At 38.1% G+C, this 17,438-nt stretch overlaps 1 protein-coding gene across 7 annotated transcripts in view; it reads right to left on the bottom strand.

The window, feature by feature from the left end:
- The window catches only part of b3gat1a (beta-1,3-glucuronyltransferase 1 (glucuronosyltransferase P) a), a 103,077-nt gene that overhangs the window by 15,970 nt on the left and 69,669 nt on the right, over positions 1-17,438 (bottom strand). The window contains exons 3-6 of one of the 7 annotated variants that reach the window (XM_079621035.1): positions 14,332-14,449; positions 9,783-9,925; positions 5,160-5,231; positions 4,561-5,069 (exon numbers count right to left, since the gene is read on the bottom strand). In XM_079621035.1, coding sequence (XP_079477161.1) covers positions 4,561-5,069; positions 5,160-5,231; positions 9,783-9,894 — 693 coding nt within the window. In that variant the 5' untranslated portion in view covers positions 9,895-9,925; positions 14,332-14,449. Of the gene's footprint in view, positions 1-4,560; positions 5,070-5,159; positions 5,232-9,782; positions 9,926-11,590; positions 11,645-11,685; positions 11,813-12,445; positions 12,562-14,331; positions 14,450-17,438 lie in introns of those variants that run through there. The other 6 variants (XM_079621038.1, XM_079621036.1, XM_079621037.1 and 3 more) reach the window with 6 other exon arrangements.

The following is a 17,438-nucleotide window of genomic DNA, read 5'->3' as shown; positions in this document are numbered from 1 at the left end:
AATCAGCATCTCGATATGCCACACCTGTGAGGTGGATGGATTATCTCGGCAAAGGAGAAGTGCTCACTAACACATGTTTAAACAGATTTGTGAACAATATTTGAGAGAAATAGGCCTTTCGTGTACATCGAGAAAGTCTGAGATCTTTGAGTTCAGCTCATGAAAAATGGGGGCAAAAACAAAAGTGTTGCGTTTATAATTTTGTTCAGTGTATAATGTGACATTTTGCTGTGTTTTGTGCAGTTGCCCCATACTGTGCTGTTTTTTTGTTTTTTTTTTACTGTATGTTTCGTTTTATTTTTGTACAGAGTAGACTTTCTTCTCATCCACCTTTTTGGGAGAAGGCCTGACCTAGACGTACATGCAGATGACTCATTATTCAGAATAGGACATGTTGAAATGATTCTGTCAAGTCAAAGTAGTCACAGAGGAGAGGGAAAGTGGCCTGTGTCCCTTGAGCTCAGAGCACTTACAGCAGAGTCAATAGTGGAAAAGAAAGCCAGGAGATTGGGGGTAAAAATACACAGCCTCTGTAAATAAACCCTTTCGTTCAGAGTGCCTGCCTAGGCAGTTTTAATAAGAGCTTAATAATTAATAAACACTGGCAGGCATGGTTGTTTTAAACAAGGCCAGATGCATAATTCATGAACTGTTACTATATCTTCATTTCAAAAGGTAAAAGGTATTACTGGCTCTTCTGTGTGATGTTTTCTCATAGGTCACTGATTTTAGGCCACACACAACTACGGCTCTTTTAAGTTAGATAACAGCCCAGTGGGGTTGAAACTAGTTTATCTTCGGAATATTGCTATGTAAATACATTATATTTAAATTATAAACTCTGATAAATTTTCTAAGATTTAATATTTAGAACAATGGTTTTTCAACAGAGTCCACAGACCATAGGGGATCTGTGGCGGTACTGCAGGGAGTCCACCAATTATTGTTTGATCTCAGAATAATTTGTTTAAAAATTAAAATGTGCATCAAACAAAGACACAATATTAAGTTAACTTCAATGAAAGCTGGAGTTAAGAAGCTAGATTTTCAGTCTCTCCCACATTAAAATGTATAATACAATTAGAATGTAATCATGTGGCTCTATAGATCAGCACTAATTAATGTAAGCATCATAACAAATCATGTTACTGTATATATTAATATGGTACTACCGGTATATGTGTATTATTAAAGGCCAGACCTAAATTAAAAGGGAAATGAGTTGCAAAAAATCTGCATGCTATTGCAAAGTACCATGCTATTGAAAGCATGTTAAGTATAAATATTAATCTTTTAAAATGTACAACCCACATATATCAACAAAAATGGCAGCTTTTGTTCAACCCTAATTATAGTCTTGTGTCTTTAGTTGCCAGTGTTTCAGAAGTATGTGCCTGATCATTTTTCACCACCCACCATCAATGATTTTTCTTTTCAGAGCAGCGTCTTAAAATTCAGGGGATTTGAGAGTGTTTCATGTGATGAAGGAAGTCCTGACAGGTATTTACCTACCTGTAGCATTACAAGAGTAAGTGTACCGAGTAAGTGTTACCCAAATGTGAAAATTCTGTCATCATTTACAAACCATGACTTTCTTCATATTGTACAAAGCCTGTATGACTTTCCAAACGTGTTTTCCAAACCTTTATGACTCTCTTTCTTCTGTTCATCATAAAAGTAGTTATTTTGAAAAATGTTTAGTCAGTGCATTGATCAATGTTTTGATTTAATTAAATATCTGTTCATCATACAATCTGTTGCTTTGGAATACAGGTTGAGTCATATCGATTATTTTCACGCTAAATATGTCCTTTATTGGAGCCTAAAGAGTCCCATTGACATCCATCATAATGACAAAAGCAGCTTTTTTTTCACAGAAAACCATAAAGGTGAGTAAATTATTTTTGGGTGAACTATTAGGAATTAAAGTGCCCCTATTATGCTTTTCCCATGCAGTGTATAATACATCCGTTTGTGGATGTAAAAGCTCTGTAAAGCTTAAAGATCAAAGTGCATAACTAATAAAGTTATTGTCTCCTAAAAGAAAGAATCAGTTCTGAACTGCCGAAAAGTCCAGTCTCACTTCCTGATACATACCTATGTAAAAATGTAACAAATTTGCATAACGCCAACCTATGGTCTACATTGGCTGCCCGCGAACTAGGGCTGCACGATATTGGAAAAAAATTACATTGCGATATTTTTTCCCCCAACGATATATATTGCGATATTGAGAGACATAACTCCAGGCTAAAGTCAATAATTACCATTCCATGATATTAATAATTTCACTAATAAGCAAGCTTCATTACAAGTGACAAAAAGGTCACTTAATATTTTATTCCAAAATTAGTACATTTCTGTAAACACAAAAGCAGAACACATTTTTTTTTTAAAAACAGCAGCTTTACACCAACCCCCTGATTGGTTTACAACAATATAACTTAAAATAAATATATTTTTTATAAAACAACTTAAGCATTTTGGTTCACATTCTTTTAAGTCAACTTTTCTTATCCAAAGTGCCAAAGTAAAACTGTTGATGTTGGTCATCATAATCATATGAAATAAACAAAATGATATAAAACTTTAATATATTTTGAATTAGGCCTAAATCTTCTAAACAGATTAGAGAACATGTTTCTGTAAACAGAAAAGCCGAACACATTTAAACAGCAGCTTTACACAATACCACCTGTCAGCGTCGCCGCTCCACGCGCATCAAGAGCTGAGGGGGCACCAAAAAAATAGCCTAATGAAAAATCAATAATTCTAATGCCGATATTATTTCAGTATAGAAATACAGACATCCCAAGTCTCCCGGAAGTTCCGGGAGTCTCCCGCATATTGATAGCGGCTGATGCCTGCGAATTAGTTAAAATCTCCGGAATCTAGAGCGAGCGCACCCGCGAGACAGAGACTGTGCTCCAAACCGCGCAGCGCGTGCACGGCAGAGAGAGCAAGAGACCGCGCGTGTGCCTCATGAAGCGCATTTAATATCTCCCGCTGGTGCTACTACCCTTCACATCGCATGTTCCGACGATGTGACTATCGCTCACTCGCACATCGCGATGTCGATGTTAAAATCGAATATCGTTCAGCCCTACCGCGAACAACTTCTACTTTGACCCTCAACACTGTTAATCATGTAAATTATATAAACAATGTAAATTAGAAACATTTTAAATAGCATAATGGGGCACTTTAAATTAATTAATATTTAGCTTTCTTTGAGGATAATTTGCATAATTTGTATGTAATATATGGGAATGTCATACTAAGTCAAATGAGCATGCAATTGAAGCACTCAAACAAAGCTATTATTTAATCAATGAACTAAGACTACTTACAAGTGCAGGTGCAGTTACACCTGTCTTACAGGGGTGGTATAATGCCCTTTTCACAAGATGTAAAATAAGTCTTTGATGTCCCCAGGGTGTGTGTGTGAAGTTTTAGCTCAAAATACCCCACAAATATTTTTATATAGCATGTTAAAATTGTCACTTTTTTGAGGATGAGCAAAAACACACCGTTTTTGTGTCTGTCCCTTTAAATGCAAATGAGCTGCTGCTCCCGTCACAGAGGGCGGAGCTTCAAGAGCTCGTGTCCTTTTACCTCACACACACATGCACTGAAAATGTCAAACACTTTTAGCCTTTTTATGTTCAAACCGGAGTCAGACAATGATGGAGAGACTCAAGAAGAAGTGACAACATGTAGAAGCAACAGGACATTTCTGAGTGGTTAGTTGAGGAATTTATGTAGCTAATGTGGAGTTAACCATAGATATACATAATAAAGGCTAGATGTCTTACGGCGGAGTCTCTAACGTCATCACCCGGTGGCCATCTTGTCAAAGGCAAGCTTTCTGGCAAGGTGAGTGATCTGCACGAACACAAATACTCTTATCTCGCTGAAATCTTGACGGATTTACAAATGGTTTGGTTTCTTACAAACATTATTAACGTGGCTATAATTATGGATGCTTGAAAATGTTGAAATATATAATATTATAATTATTATATAATTATGCAGTGTCATAACTACATCTCTGACGTTTATAAAAAAACAACCCGGTAGAAAATTGAGCAAGTTATGGTTATTTAAAAAGTACATGCACCATTAAAACAATGTTACGAGTGAGCGAGCTGACTGTGACAAGATGGCCGCCAGGTGTGGACGTCGACCTCCATTGGCTGCGCCAGCAGCGCGGACGAGACATCTAGCCTTTATTATGTATATCTATGGAGTTAACTATCTAGCGTTAACTAATAGTGATTGATTACCATATTCTGTCATGACAATCTATAAATCGTGTTCCCAGGGGCGGGGTTTATGTAAATTTACATGATGTCACTAACCCGGGAGGAATGTCGTGTAGTCCCTACCAGCCGTTTGTTGTAGTCCTTAAAAAACGGTTTCTTTAAAAGCAAATATCTCCCTTTGCTTTGAACTTTGAGTGTTGTAACTTTGCAGATGTTGTTTATGCTCAAACCGCAACATTACACACTAACTAAAGTTAGAAAAGTAAAATCATAATCAACCACCCCTTTAACTCACCTCCTCAAACAGCTCTAAACTGTACGTATTATCATCATCTGCAAAGTAGACGATTCCCGCCTGGCTGCTGTTGGAGTTGAAAGTCTCCCGTAGCCATCTCAGAGCCAGGTTCCTCTGCATGGTGCCACGTGGGATCCTGGGATCTCTCGTGTCCCCTCGCAGCTTGTAGTTCCTTGGGGTCTCCACATTGAGGTGTGTGTAGTTTAGCCCCGTTTCCCTCAGAAGCCTCGTGACCAGAGGGGTTCTCCTCTGCGAGTCCTCCACCAGGATCCAGTGCAGGTTGGGCACATGAAGGAAGGTGTTAGCCAATCGCGTTAGCTCTGCCTTCTGCACCGGGCGGCTGTATGTCGGGGTAATGACGTGGATGGTGGGCAATACATCGGACCAGGGCGGAGGTCTTGTGTACACATATTCTGTACGGACCACCTCTACTATGTCCTTGTCCTGTGAGCAGTATTCCTTCGAGTCCGTGGCTGGGCCGTTCTCATGCCTAGTCTCCGTCCCGTCATCTGCCAGACAAAGACAGAGAATTAAGACATTAGCGCACTCCAGGCTGCTCTCTTTATGTCTGACGCATGCCTCAAACCTTAGAGGAGTACCTGCTAGCCGTTGCCGGTGGATGGTTAGTCGCTCTGGTATGATTAAGATCTCTTTTACTAGATGGCGACAGACTGGAGAGGGTGAGAGCAGGAACCATAATACAGGAGATCATAATACCGTTACTCTATAGTGGTAGATGACACTGATTCAAACCCATAAAGCACAGGTTCTGTATGGTTTGCTCTTGAATTCTTTACAGCAGTGTTTCCCAACCCTGCTCCTGAAGGACCCCCAACACTGCACGTTTCCTTTTGGGGGCTTTTACACTGAGCTCGTTTGCTGCGGTCCCAGCCCGTGCGCGATTGTTCCGGGCGCCCCCCCCGCAGCGTTGGTCTGGTTTCACACTCCACTTGATTCTATCGAACCCTGTTGCGTTTGCGTGCATATTACGCCATCGCAAACGTGCACGGCGCATGATAGAAAACAGAACGCGAGTCAATATATTGTTTTTTTTATTAATTCACTGTGATTATGCGCAGTTGAGTGAAGAACAACACAGGTTTACTGTGTGTGTGTGTGTCGCATAAGGTGGTCTTCTGCTGCTTACAAATGGACTCTTTTGAGGATTTCCAAATTTGTTGCCCTGATTCCACGAGCTATGCGCGAATACACGGCAGGCTCACTCTCGCTCGTATCCAAGGTAAATCATCAACACCATCATCCCTTAGATGTTTTATTTAACTTAATACATCATAATCAGCTAAAACGCATGCGCAGGTCACTTTACTTCCTGAACAAGTGCGCACCCGAGTCTGTGTTGCTTTCACATTCACGTGAACTGCGGCACGGTTCGGGAGCAACCGAACTCGGACCACCTCCTCCAGGTAATCTCGGGTTCGGTACCCCAGTGCATACCCGGGTCCGCATGACAGCGTTCACATTAGCGATTTTTAATGCGAACCGCGTCCCGTTCCGAACTAAACTGCCAGTGTGAAAGCCCCCTATATGTCTCCCTAATCACATGGGTTAATGAGCTGATGAGTTAAATCAGGTGTGTTTGATTAGGGAGACAAAGAAAACGTGCAGTGTTAGGGGTCCTTCAGGAGCAGGTTGGGAAACACTGCTTTACAGGATAGTTCAGACAAAAATGAAAATTCTCATGTCATTCCAAACCTGTATGACTTTTTCTTTCGTGAAGCGCAAAAGGAGAAATTTTGGAGAATATCTTGGCATACTTATAAAAGTATCACCATAAAAGCACATTAATATAAATGCATATTAATGCTAATATAAGCACCAGTGATGTCAATATGACTTGCTTTATTCATGACTACGAGGCTTCTAAGCTGTGGTATCACTTCTTTAGGCAGTAAGTCATGAATGTTCGAGGGATTTTGAGTGTTACGGCGGATGATCAAATTTGGTGTTTCTCACATAAAGCAATTTGTTTAGCCTTAAAAGACTGGGAATGCAACCTGAGTGGTTTAAAATATGTATAATCACGCATTTTAAATAAAATTGTAAAAGGGGGAGATCAACTATAATGATGCTTATTAATATTTTTGAATTCTGCTAAAAAATGACTGTAATCAGCAGTAGAAATTGTTTAAAACATTTTTTTTAACATTAAAACAGAACTACTGGTACTTGTTTAGGTAGAAACATGGTTTTAAAACAATTCCAATGTTTATGGCAAAGGTCTCCAATGAGGTGGACAGAGTTTAGCTCCAACCCAAAATAAGCTCACCTGGGTAGGGTTGCACCAGCCGTTCGTAAGTTCTTTCTTAAATTGGAACGTAAAGTCCACACTAGAGACTTAGTAACTACTAGCTAGTTTGTAATTAACTCTGTACTTTATTCCGTTGCACAATTTGTTCGTAAGGCAGAACGTAGCTAGTAGGTCGTAAGCTCTCCATAAAGTACTGCATAGTCACATAATATGACGTTTAGCCTCGATGATCTAATAGCAGCCTTCAAATACGTGAGCAGAAGTTGTGTCGAAATGCCGTGAATTTATTTAAGTTCATCCTTCATTCTAATTTCTTTTGCCTCACGTCACTATCAGTAAAAATATTAAATACGATACTTGATCATGAATAACATTAGTGTTTTTATAAGTAAATAACATTCTGAAACTGTATTTGAAACTAAATGAATAAGGATCAATAAATAAATATTGATACAAAAGAACATAAGAAATTACGTTGATTGATTATGACTGATATTTGACATGCACAACATGGACCGATGCACACAGCGGCGCGCTGTTTAGGACGGGTTCGTGTTAAAGAGCCGCTAACAATGTCATCTTTTCACATAATGTTCTCTCTCTTAAATTGTAAGTGAGTGTAAATGTCAGCATTATCATATATGTCTAAAGAATTGAAGTCTGTCAGGTAAACGAAGAGCTTATTGATGCAGGTCAGTCTGTCTGATATTTTATTCCAACCGTTACTCCTGATTGGAAGCTGCCGTAAATATTTAGCATAGAGTTACGCTTCAACTAAGTTTAATTAGTTTTCAACACAAAAAAATATAGTAGTGCGTGCCCATTTACGTCAAAACTAGGCTAAGTTGTAACTTGCGCTCAGCTGGTGCAACCGGCCCCTGAACCAGCTAATCAAGGTTTTTGGGACTGCTAGAAGCACACAGGCAAATGTATTGGAGAAATTTGGAGCTAAACTCTTCAGCTCTGTGGACATAATTGGAGACATGGCAACATTCTTATAACCTTAAAAACCTAGTAACTTTAACTACATCTGAAATCACATTCTGTATAGTAAGTACTGCATTTGTTTTGAAATTACACCGGCCATGTTGTCACTGTCATGTGACCTATGGTGTCAATTTTGCTTCACTACCATCCAAAAATCCTATACCGTTGCTTTATGGGATAGTAAATTGTCCATGTGATGTGCACTTCTGAATCTTCTCTAGGAAGTAGTAGGTCATCTGTATGGAAGTAAAATAATGCCAAATGTTTCTGAAATAAAAAAGCCTGTTGAATTGCACTACTTGAAAAAAATCTGCATTGCATTAACCATGCTTGCATTTTAATGCATTGTATTTTTAGGGCTTGCATTTTTATGGGTTGAAATTCAACATGGTTGTATATTTAAGCTGTGAATATTTCAATTCAAAACATTTCAAACACATTTTCATTACTAAAAATTCAATAATCCATATTAAACTTTCATATTTCACTTCCAAAACTGTTTAAAAATACAACTTATTATATTCAACAGTCAATTTTCTGTCCATTTTATTTACTTTATTATTATTTTACTTCCATACATCTGGGTACTTTTTACCTACTGTTTAATGAAAACAATAAATTATGATATACGTACACATACTGTTTTCACCTATATAGTATTACAATTGGCATATTTAAACGGAAGGTTTGAATTGTTGGTTCATATGCGTTTAATTGGGGTTGCAGCTGAATGACCTTTGTGTCAGTCTATAAACAACAGAGGTCAATTGAGTAATTTCAGAGCTTTTTAGGACATAGTGGTACATTCTTCAAAATGTCACATTTTTTTGTTCCAGGAAAGAATGAATTTTCAGTTTTGGCTGAACTATTCTGTTAAACCTCTGTGTGATTAAATGATCATGCTGTAATGATGTTGCTAAAATAATTACAGTGTTACCAAATATTTTCACAAAATGATGGTGTGGGCAGTTACTTCCAGCACAATCCTGCTGATAGCTCATTAAGGGCAGAAATGATGGTGGCACCTCACATATCAGATCTTTATCACTGTTCAATTAGTGCCCTGCTCTCACTTCAGACATTTTAGCACCAGTAGATTAGCGCACTCCATTAACAGTCCAGATGTTCACTGCCTCCTAGGCATCATACAAACCCACGTTAATTGCTTCATGATAAGTTCTATGAAATCACATCTGTAAATCACCATAAGCTTATGCTATTGACATGCATATATATATATATAGATGTATAAATCTTCAAATGCTGGGTGTCCTACGGATCTCCCTGTAGGTTGAGCTAAGGGTGGTCAGTGACTAGTTGTTTGTTGTGAAGCCATTAGATTGGCCCAAATGCCCCATAAATAACAGGCTGTGTACAGCTGGTGTATGTGAATCATCCACTTAAATAAGTGTTTTAATGTGGGTGCTAAAATAAATTGTAGACGTGCAAACTGGTAATTTTGACCTAAAGCCACCAGAAATGCTCCTCAGAGAGTGGTTTTATTGGTGAAATCTTCTGCAGTTGAATAAATGAGAAGCTGCTGAGTAATTTCATTGGAGTCAGTGGACTTTTAAAGTGAGGCTCATGAACTCAAACTCAACTGATGCGTTAGAAAGTGGAATTTGTTTTTTATCCACATGCATAATGATTTTTTTCTAAATGAGTTCACATGAAACAGCACACAGCTGAAAGTCCACTCGTTCAACTCACGGATTTGTGGTTGGTTAGAGAGACAACAAATTTGATTTGAAGTAGCAGGAAAATAAACTATTGTTTAGTACTTCCTATTTAATGATATGCAAATTTATTTTCTAGCATGACCATATTCAAGTGAGCACAAATAAATCGACTCGCTGAGTTCATCAGAGAGTCTATTAGGCTTTGTGCAGAAATTTGTCCCATTTTGACTGATAACAAAATTGGCACTGCAACACCACATATCATTATTTGTAAGAGAGGTTGGTACCCTTTCGGATGGCAAGCAAGGGGGCAATTGCACTTTGGTGCCACACAGTGATGAGGAGGGTCCATGGTAACACAATTAACACGATGGCAAGTATATCTCTTCTCTTCGGCATCTCCAGGGTTGGTTCTATGCCTGGTCATTACCTGAGACAGGGAAATAAAGAGTCAGACAATAAGAGAGAGACACACACATGCCCCCCATGCCCAATATGTTTGTATACGGCTATTGCTTAGAGAGAGAGAGAGAGAGAGAGAGAGAGAGAGAGAGAGAGAGAGAGAGAGAGAGAGAGAGAGAGAGAGAGAGAGAGTGAGAGAGAGAGTGAGAGAGAGATGGCAAGATATGAGGGAATCTCATAAGTGTCAGGGAATAAATGTACTATCTGATCAAAATGACTATCATCGCTTTTTATTAGATTTTAGCTTCATGTGGTCGAGTAAAACGTAAATCTACAATACTGTCTCAGATCCCTTGTAAAAAAAAAATGCTCAAAATATAAATTTACTAAACATTACAGAAGCATCATAGATAAGTTATTCAAAGCCTTAAAGGGACAGTTCACTTTAAAATGAAAATTCTGTCATCATATACTCACCCTCAAGTTGTTTAAAACCTGTATGAATTCCTTTCTTCTGCTGAACACAAAGGAAGATATTTTGAAGAATGTCGGTAACCAAACAGTTAACTGGTCCCATTGACTTTCATAGTAGGACAAAAAATGACTATGGAAGTCAATGGGACCAGTTAACGTTTTGGTTACCGACATTTTTCAAAATATCTTCCTTTGTGTTCAGCAGAAGAAAGGAATTCATACAGGGGTTGAAACAACTTGAGGGTGAGTATATGATGACTGAATTCTCATTTTAAAGTGAACTATCCCTTTAACATAAAAACAAAATGTACCGTAGGTGAAAATATTGTGTATGATCCCTGTAGGCATTATAATGTATACACATGAAAGGAATTCACTTTTGCTGATGACTTGCAGTTTTATGTATGGGACGGTAGAGCCAAATGGCAGTATTTAATGCATGCACTACACTGGTTTGACAAATACAGATGAACTAGTGGCACAAACGCTTACAAAATTAGATTACAAGATCCACGAGGAGAAACCACATTGCACCTAGCTGATTTGAACTGTATAGGATTGATTTTAAGCTTCTTTTATTGGTTTCAGAGCACTGAATGACTTAATACCTTCATGCATTTCTGACTGTTTGTCAGTGTATTCCACTTTTTTTTTTTTTTTTTTTTAAATAAGCAAATTAATTACCATAAAGCAGAGACCAGGAAAACCTGCTGTTAGCCGTTATGTCTGGAAGATTTTGAACTGTGTAAGTTACCATTTGAACACTTTTATATACATGAATATAGTACTTATTAAGCACAAACATATCAAAACACAATGGCTGCAGACATTTTCTTGTTCAAAGAGAATTAAATGAATTAATAAATTGTTATGTAAGTAGAATTTATTAGTAAGTAAATATTTTTTGTAGCCCTATACTCTATTTTATAGGCTAACGTTATATATTCAACGTAAAAACATTTGAGTGACAGCAACACTTATGATGACAACTCAGCCACTTTGAGTTTATGATTAATTTTCTAAAAGCTGGTTCATTCATTCACAATAAGCACACATATGTTTTTTTTATATGCTGCAAACGACGATATAAATGATTACGAATTACAAAGTAGGCTACATTAATTACGTAAATTAAATATTTTAAATTCAAAACGACAAAAAAAAAGAGAAAAAAAAGTTTAGTAATTTGTTTGTCAAAGTTGTGGGTCATTTAACTTACCATTTATCCTAAAACAGTTATCAGATATTAAATATTTAGCTAGCTACGTACGTAACGTTAGCCTATCCATAGACAGTATAAATAGCCTATCTTACCGTGACCGTAATGGACCGTAACAACCGAAGCAAAGCATCGAATCGCGATTCGCAGTTTCGCACAAAAATTCCCGCTCTTATTGGTTTAAACTTTAAAGCCCGCCTTCTCTGACGTGATTGGCCAACGGCCCTCTCAATCATTTTGACATTGACGAGCGGCTATGCGATGCATCAAGAAAATCAAATTAGGCCATATTTGACCATATCTGATTATTAATACTCTGCTCAACTGCCTCATATGCCCCACCTCTCCATGAACCACAGAAGGACTAAAAACTGAAAATATCCAATAAGAGCGTCAACAAACCATCAAGGTAAGATTATTACTTCACGTAACGTACAATTCTAGAGTGACGTAAGTTAAGCAAGCATGAGTCCTTTATGGTTGATGATGGGCAAACATTTTTGTAATTGTTTATTTCAAATGCACACTGTACGCAACGCAAAACTCGCGTCATCACGTTTTGAAATGACTTATGTAAATGATAGCACATTTTCGATTCAAAACTTGATTTTTAAAAAGTTGAGTAATTTGCATCGATGGATATCCAGTAAGGGCCATTTCTGTTTCTCAAATATTAAATGTTTAGCTACATACATCTTACCACGCTATGTTCACACGGTCATTTTTATTTTTTGGGGACTGACAACCGCATTTACTTAAAGGTGTGAGACTTGAAATGTCACAGCTATTTACAGTATTAGTATCTCGAATACTGTCTTTATGAACGTGCAACAAGAGGTCAAGCCTGTATTCTACCAGCAACATAGTGACAGTGACCAAAGTAATATCAAAGATGGTAATGTTAATAAAATGTAAAAGTCTTATCACTTTTTGACACACAACAAGAATCCAATTAAGCCACGAGTTTATCCATCAAATCTTCATTTGCTAACAGAAGCTTCGATGTAAACATGTATTTGTGAATCTTTTGTTTCGAAACGGCCAAAGTCACGTGATTAAAGGAGGCTTCGTGACGTCATAACTGTTTCGCAATATCAATCGTTCGCCGCCAGGGGCGATGAACCAATGTCTATATGGTTTTTACCTGATCTCTGATCGATTTTATACATTTGTAGTTTTTGTTGACATTTGTATAATAAAAACTAAGATTTTTGTAGTTAATAGTCTTTTGTTGGCCTGATTAACATAGCTCTATAAAAAATACATTTGCAATTGGTTTTAACCGTTCTGACCAGCAGGCATCAGTAGCGTGTGGCATTTTGTGCGCTTCATAACAGTGAATCATTTTACGAAGCAATTGGTTTAATTGATTGAAAAAGTTTCAAAAAGCGTAGTTTCTCCCATCACTAGTGTGAACGTAACCGTATTAAGTACTCAAATACAGGACTGACAATCGTATTCTGCTGCTGTGTGAACGTGGCCAGACATTGGAATTCGAACTCTTCTTCTGTGAACGATAAGCCCCGCCTTCTTTTATCTGATTGCCCATTTCAATCATTTGGACATTTACGAGCGCATCCACCACTGACCTTTCAAGGGCTGTTTACACGACACCGTTTTCAACTAAAAACGTAAAACTTTTCATGTGTTTTGGCCATTCGTTTACACGACAATGGCATGTTATGTGCCTGAAAACACAAACGTTTGAAAACTGGTTTCAAAGTGCACGTTTTTGAAAACGGTCTCTGTGTAAACAACAAAAACGCGAATCTCTGAAGACGATGACGTCAGGCACATGCTTTTTACATGTTCAGTCTATAGAGTTTCATTGCCATCTAATGGCTTTGCAGCAGAATACAGCGTTTTTAGTCGTTCTCGCGGATCCTTGTAAATGGGGATCGTTTTGACAATGGTGTCGTCTACTCTAAGCGGAAAACTCAAAGGAAAACGTCTCAGTTTTAAGCATATCGTTGTCGTGTAAACGTACCCTTAGGCCCTGTTTACACGAGAACGCCCCCGGGTGAAAACGTAAAAATATTTTATCGGATGTGCCTTTCGTTTACAGGGCGACGGCGTTTTTGGGGCTTAAAAACTTAAAAAAGTGAAACACCCTCCAGAGTGGAAATCTTAAAAACGCTTCACCAGCATCACGTTCCCGTCTAAAGGGTAAAAACGCAAAAGTCTGCTAGACCGTGAAGGCGTCGCGTAGGCGTTTACGTCACAGGCATGCGCCAGTACAGGAAAATAACAAAACATTATCAAACTAAAATATAGCATTAATTTCATTGACAAAATATTAAAAAAATTCTGTCATTTTTGAGCGACACGTGAAGAGCGCCGAGGGTTAAAGCAGCAGCTTTACCGCATTAAACATGAAAAACTGTGTCAGCGTCTCTTTCAGTGCTCCACATTGCCACCTAGCCACCTGGAGGGCACACTACATCGAATTTCACACACTTTTGCGTCACCATATGCACGCAGATTTCCCCCCCCATAACGCTCGTCTAAACGCAGAATAAAAAGTGATAAACACACTTTTGTGTTTTCTCTTCAGATCGTTTCCGTGTAAACATAGCCTCAGTCATCCTCCCAACAACAACAGCTTTGGTTGTCATCCTTAAATTTAAACCATATAAGCAGTCACTTCATTATTTGAGTTTCATGTAAATCTGTTCCTGTACTACTACTACAAATTATAAACAAATCAACAAAATTAATTATTGTTCTTAACTTCTTCTCACCCTTAGTTAGAATCGGCGGATGGCCACGAGCGTGAGGTCCAGCTGTGACGGCCGCATGCTGGAGGTCATCCACCACGCTGTTGGCTCCCAGAGCATCCCATGCTGCATTCCCAAGTTCCTGAAACATACAGACATCTTCGATTCACAAACTACAGATTCTGTCTGTTCATTTCAGAGAAGACAACCACAAGGTATAGTTGTTGAAACCATTATTTTGTTGTTGTTCTTATTCCTCCTCTTGTCCAACTGTTACAGTGATGAATGTGTCTTTGTCCCAAATCACAATATTAATACCTATTAAAGCCACCCAGAGCTAATAAATGAATCTTTTTGTGTTTGGAGCGGCTCTCACTCTCCCTTAATCTCAGTGGTAATATATGGAATAACAGGAACAGATGAATTAGCTGTCAGGTGGCCTTTGTGCCAAACCTCTTCCCTAGGAGAATAATAATTCTGTTATGAAACTATTATCACTGAAACCCATCCAGACACACACATGAAAGCTGGGTATGATGATGCTGTGCCTTGAACCAAGGCTGTCTGTGTGTGTAGGCTGTAGCACAAATGCTGGTTGACTGCAGTAGCGACAGTGTATTTTTAGCTTCTCTGGAGGCAGAAAAATTGAAGAGGAGAGAGAGTTGATTTTTTTGAGAGCAGCATAGCCACTGTGTTTTTTGTTTTCCTCATATTAAGCAGAAATATGGATGAAAAAAAAAATATATTTTTTTTTTATTAGTATTGTAAGGGGATAATACAGTTAAAGACCTAGTACCAGATATGATGAATTTTTTATTTATTTGTTTATTTGACAGGGACATTGCACAACAAATGTGTTGCACAGACCAGAAATAGCTACAAGCTAATTTTCATCTGTAGTCCCTGGACAGAGGCAAAGTGACAGCAGGTTAATACAGTGGACAATGAGCATTCCCACTGATGGGTCCATTCACAATACAAAATACAGATAAAAAATACAGATAAAACACCTACAAACGGATCATCTCACAGACATGGAATTGCAATACCAGCAGTATTTACAACTATTTACAGTTCCCTTTTAAATTTACCTTCTTACATTTTTAACAAAACCCCAATTAACCAGTTTTGTGCTAATGATCACAAATCTGACCGCCTTTCAACCACTTCTTCAGGTTAAGTTTAAACTGTTGCAATGAATGTCTGAATTTAGACCCGGAGTCAAGAGTGCAGTCAATTTAAGAAAAGTTTTACTGAAGATAGTTTGTAGTTTCATCAGGAGAAGTCAGCTTCAAGACTCACAAGGAGTTTGTAGGCTGCCCCGCTTACAGTTACAAAGATCATATCACAGTATTTATACTCTACACCAAGTTCTAAGCGACGTCATTGCTTCAAGTCGAGTTATTCTGATTGGCTAAGAAATAGATTTACATAGTCATTTTCCACACACATGACAGATAGACTGAAGCATATCTCCATTGATTATGCGGCTGACACTCGGACCCTGGATTTGGGCACATCGTGACCCTCCAGGTCTCTCTCTCTCTCTCACACACACACACTCACACACACACACACACACACACACACACACACACACACACACACACACACACACACACACACACACACACACACATACACACACATACACATACACACACACACACACACAAAGGGTGAACTTGAAAAACAGATGTATATATTGACACATGTTACTTTAAACAAGTCCATATTTCATTTCTGGGCTTAATGAGCAAGCACTGTTACTGCATTCCTGGCATGAGTCCCTCAGTTACCTCTCAGAAACTTAATGCAGACATTTAAAGAATACATGAAAAGACATTTTTTGGTAATCACACTCATATAATGCATTGAGGAAAAATATTGATAATTAATTAATAACTTGATTGTAAACCATAAATGTAAATCACTCAAAAGGATCTAGATATACTGAAGAGACAAGGGATTTCAGAATGTCCCCCTTCAGTAGAAATAATATAATCTATAAAATAGACAATAATAATCAAAAGTTATCATTAAGGTTTTTATATCATCCTGAAGGGGTTTATATTTCAATAATGGACTGACTGTTCATTATCCCACTTATTATATGATTACTTGGCAAATAAATAAATGAATGGGCATTAAATATTAAAGCTGCAGTCCGGCACTTTTTTGGGTTTAAAAATGTCAAAAAAGACATTTTTGAAAAAAAACGTAACCAGCCAGTGTTCAAAACGATCTGCTTGCCTTACCTCGATTCAAAACGGTAAGCTTGTAATAATGATTTTAATTCCAGTGGTACTGGTGGATTTCCGCGGGAATTTCGAGCATGTCTTTGCGTCATTACGTCACTTCTGTACACATAGAGAAGGAGTCCCCGGCTAGCGTGTGTGGATGATGGAGGTGGAGATTTAGCTTAGCACTTGGTATGGCGGATCCCGAAAGTTTAAAGCGACAATCACCAGTGACAACTGGAGATTCACCAGTTGTAAAACCAAAAGACTTCGGACTTCAGAGTGGCTACAGAAAAAATATATTTTTCACGTTTTGACGTGATATAATCAATCGTTAGATTTAATCAGCATGATATAGCCTACTGCAATGCTTCCCCCCCACCCCCCGAATTTGGTCAGAACAAACGTGAATGTTACTTACTTGTTCAGATGACATTTACCGATGAAAATTCTAATGTTGACACTTTCAAAAAGTATACTCTGAGATTGCTGATGTGATGACAGTACAGTATCCACAGCGACGCGGCAGCCTCAATACATTGTGTTCATCCGCGCTGTTTCATGCCGATTTACTACCCACGCACAGTTAATAATTCCGCGAATAACTGCAATTGCAGATTTCTAACAGAGATGGCGACAAAGAGGAAAAACGACGGACTGCAGCTTTAATATGAGTGAAATTAATTTATTATGTGAGATGAAAGAGAAGATGGAGTGATATGAGACTGTATTGGAGAATGGTTGCCAGGAATGAAAGACTAATATAGGCCTAGATTTTAGCGTCATTATGCAAAAATAATGATAAACAAGTGCCACAGTGTGATAATCAGAATCTTGTTTTCCAGAGAGCAGCAATGAAGTCTAATAAAAGTCATTCAAAGAATTGGCCTA

The sequence above is a fragment of the Phoxinus phoxinus genome, assembly GCF_949152265.1.
Source record: "Phoxinus phoxinus genome assembly, chromosome: 8".
Classification (NCBI taxonomy): domain Eukaryota; kingdom Metazoa; phylum Chordata; class Actinopteri; order Cypriniformes; family Leuciscidae; genus Phoxinus; species Phoxinus phoxinus.
The sequence above is the reverse complement of the archived record's forward strand: the minus strand, read 5'-3'. Positions and strand labels throughout refer to the sequence as shown.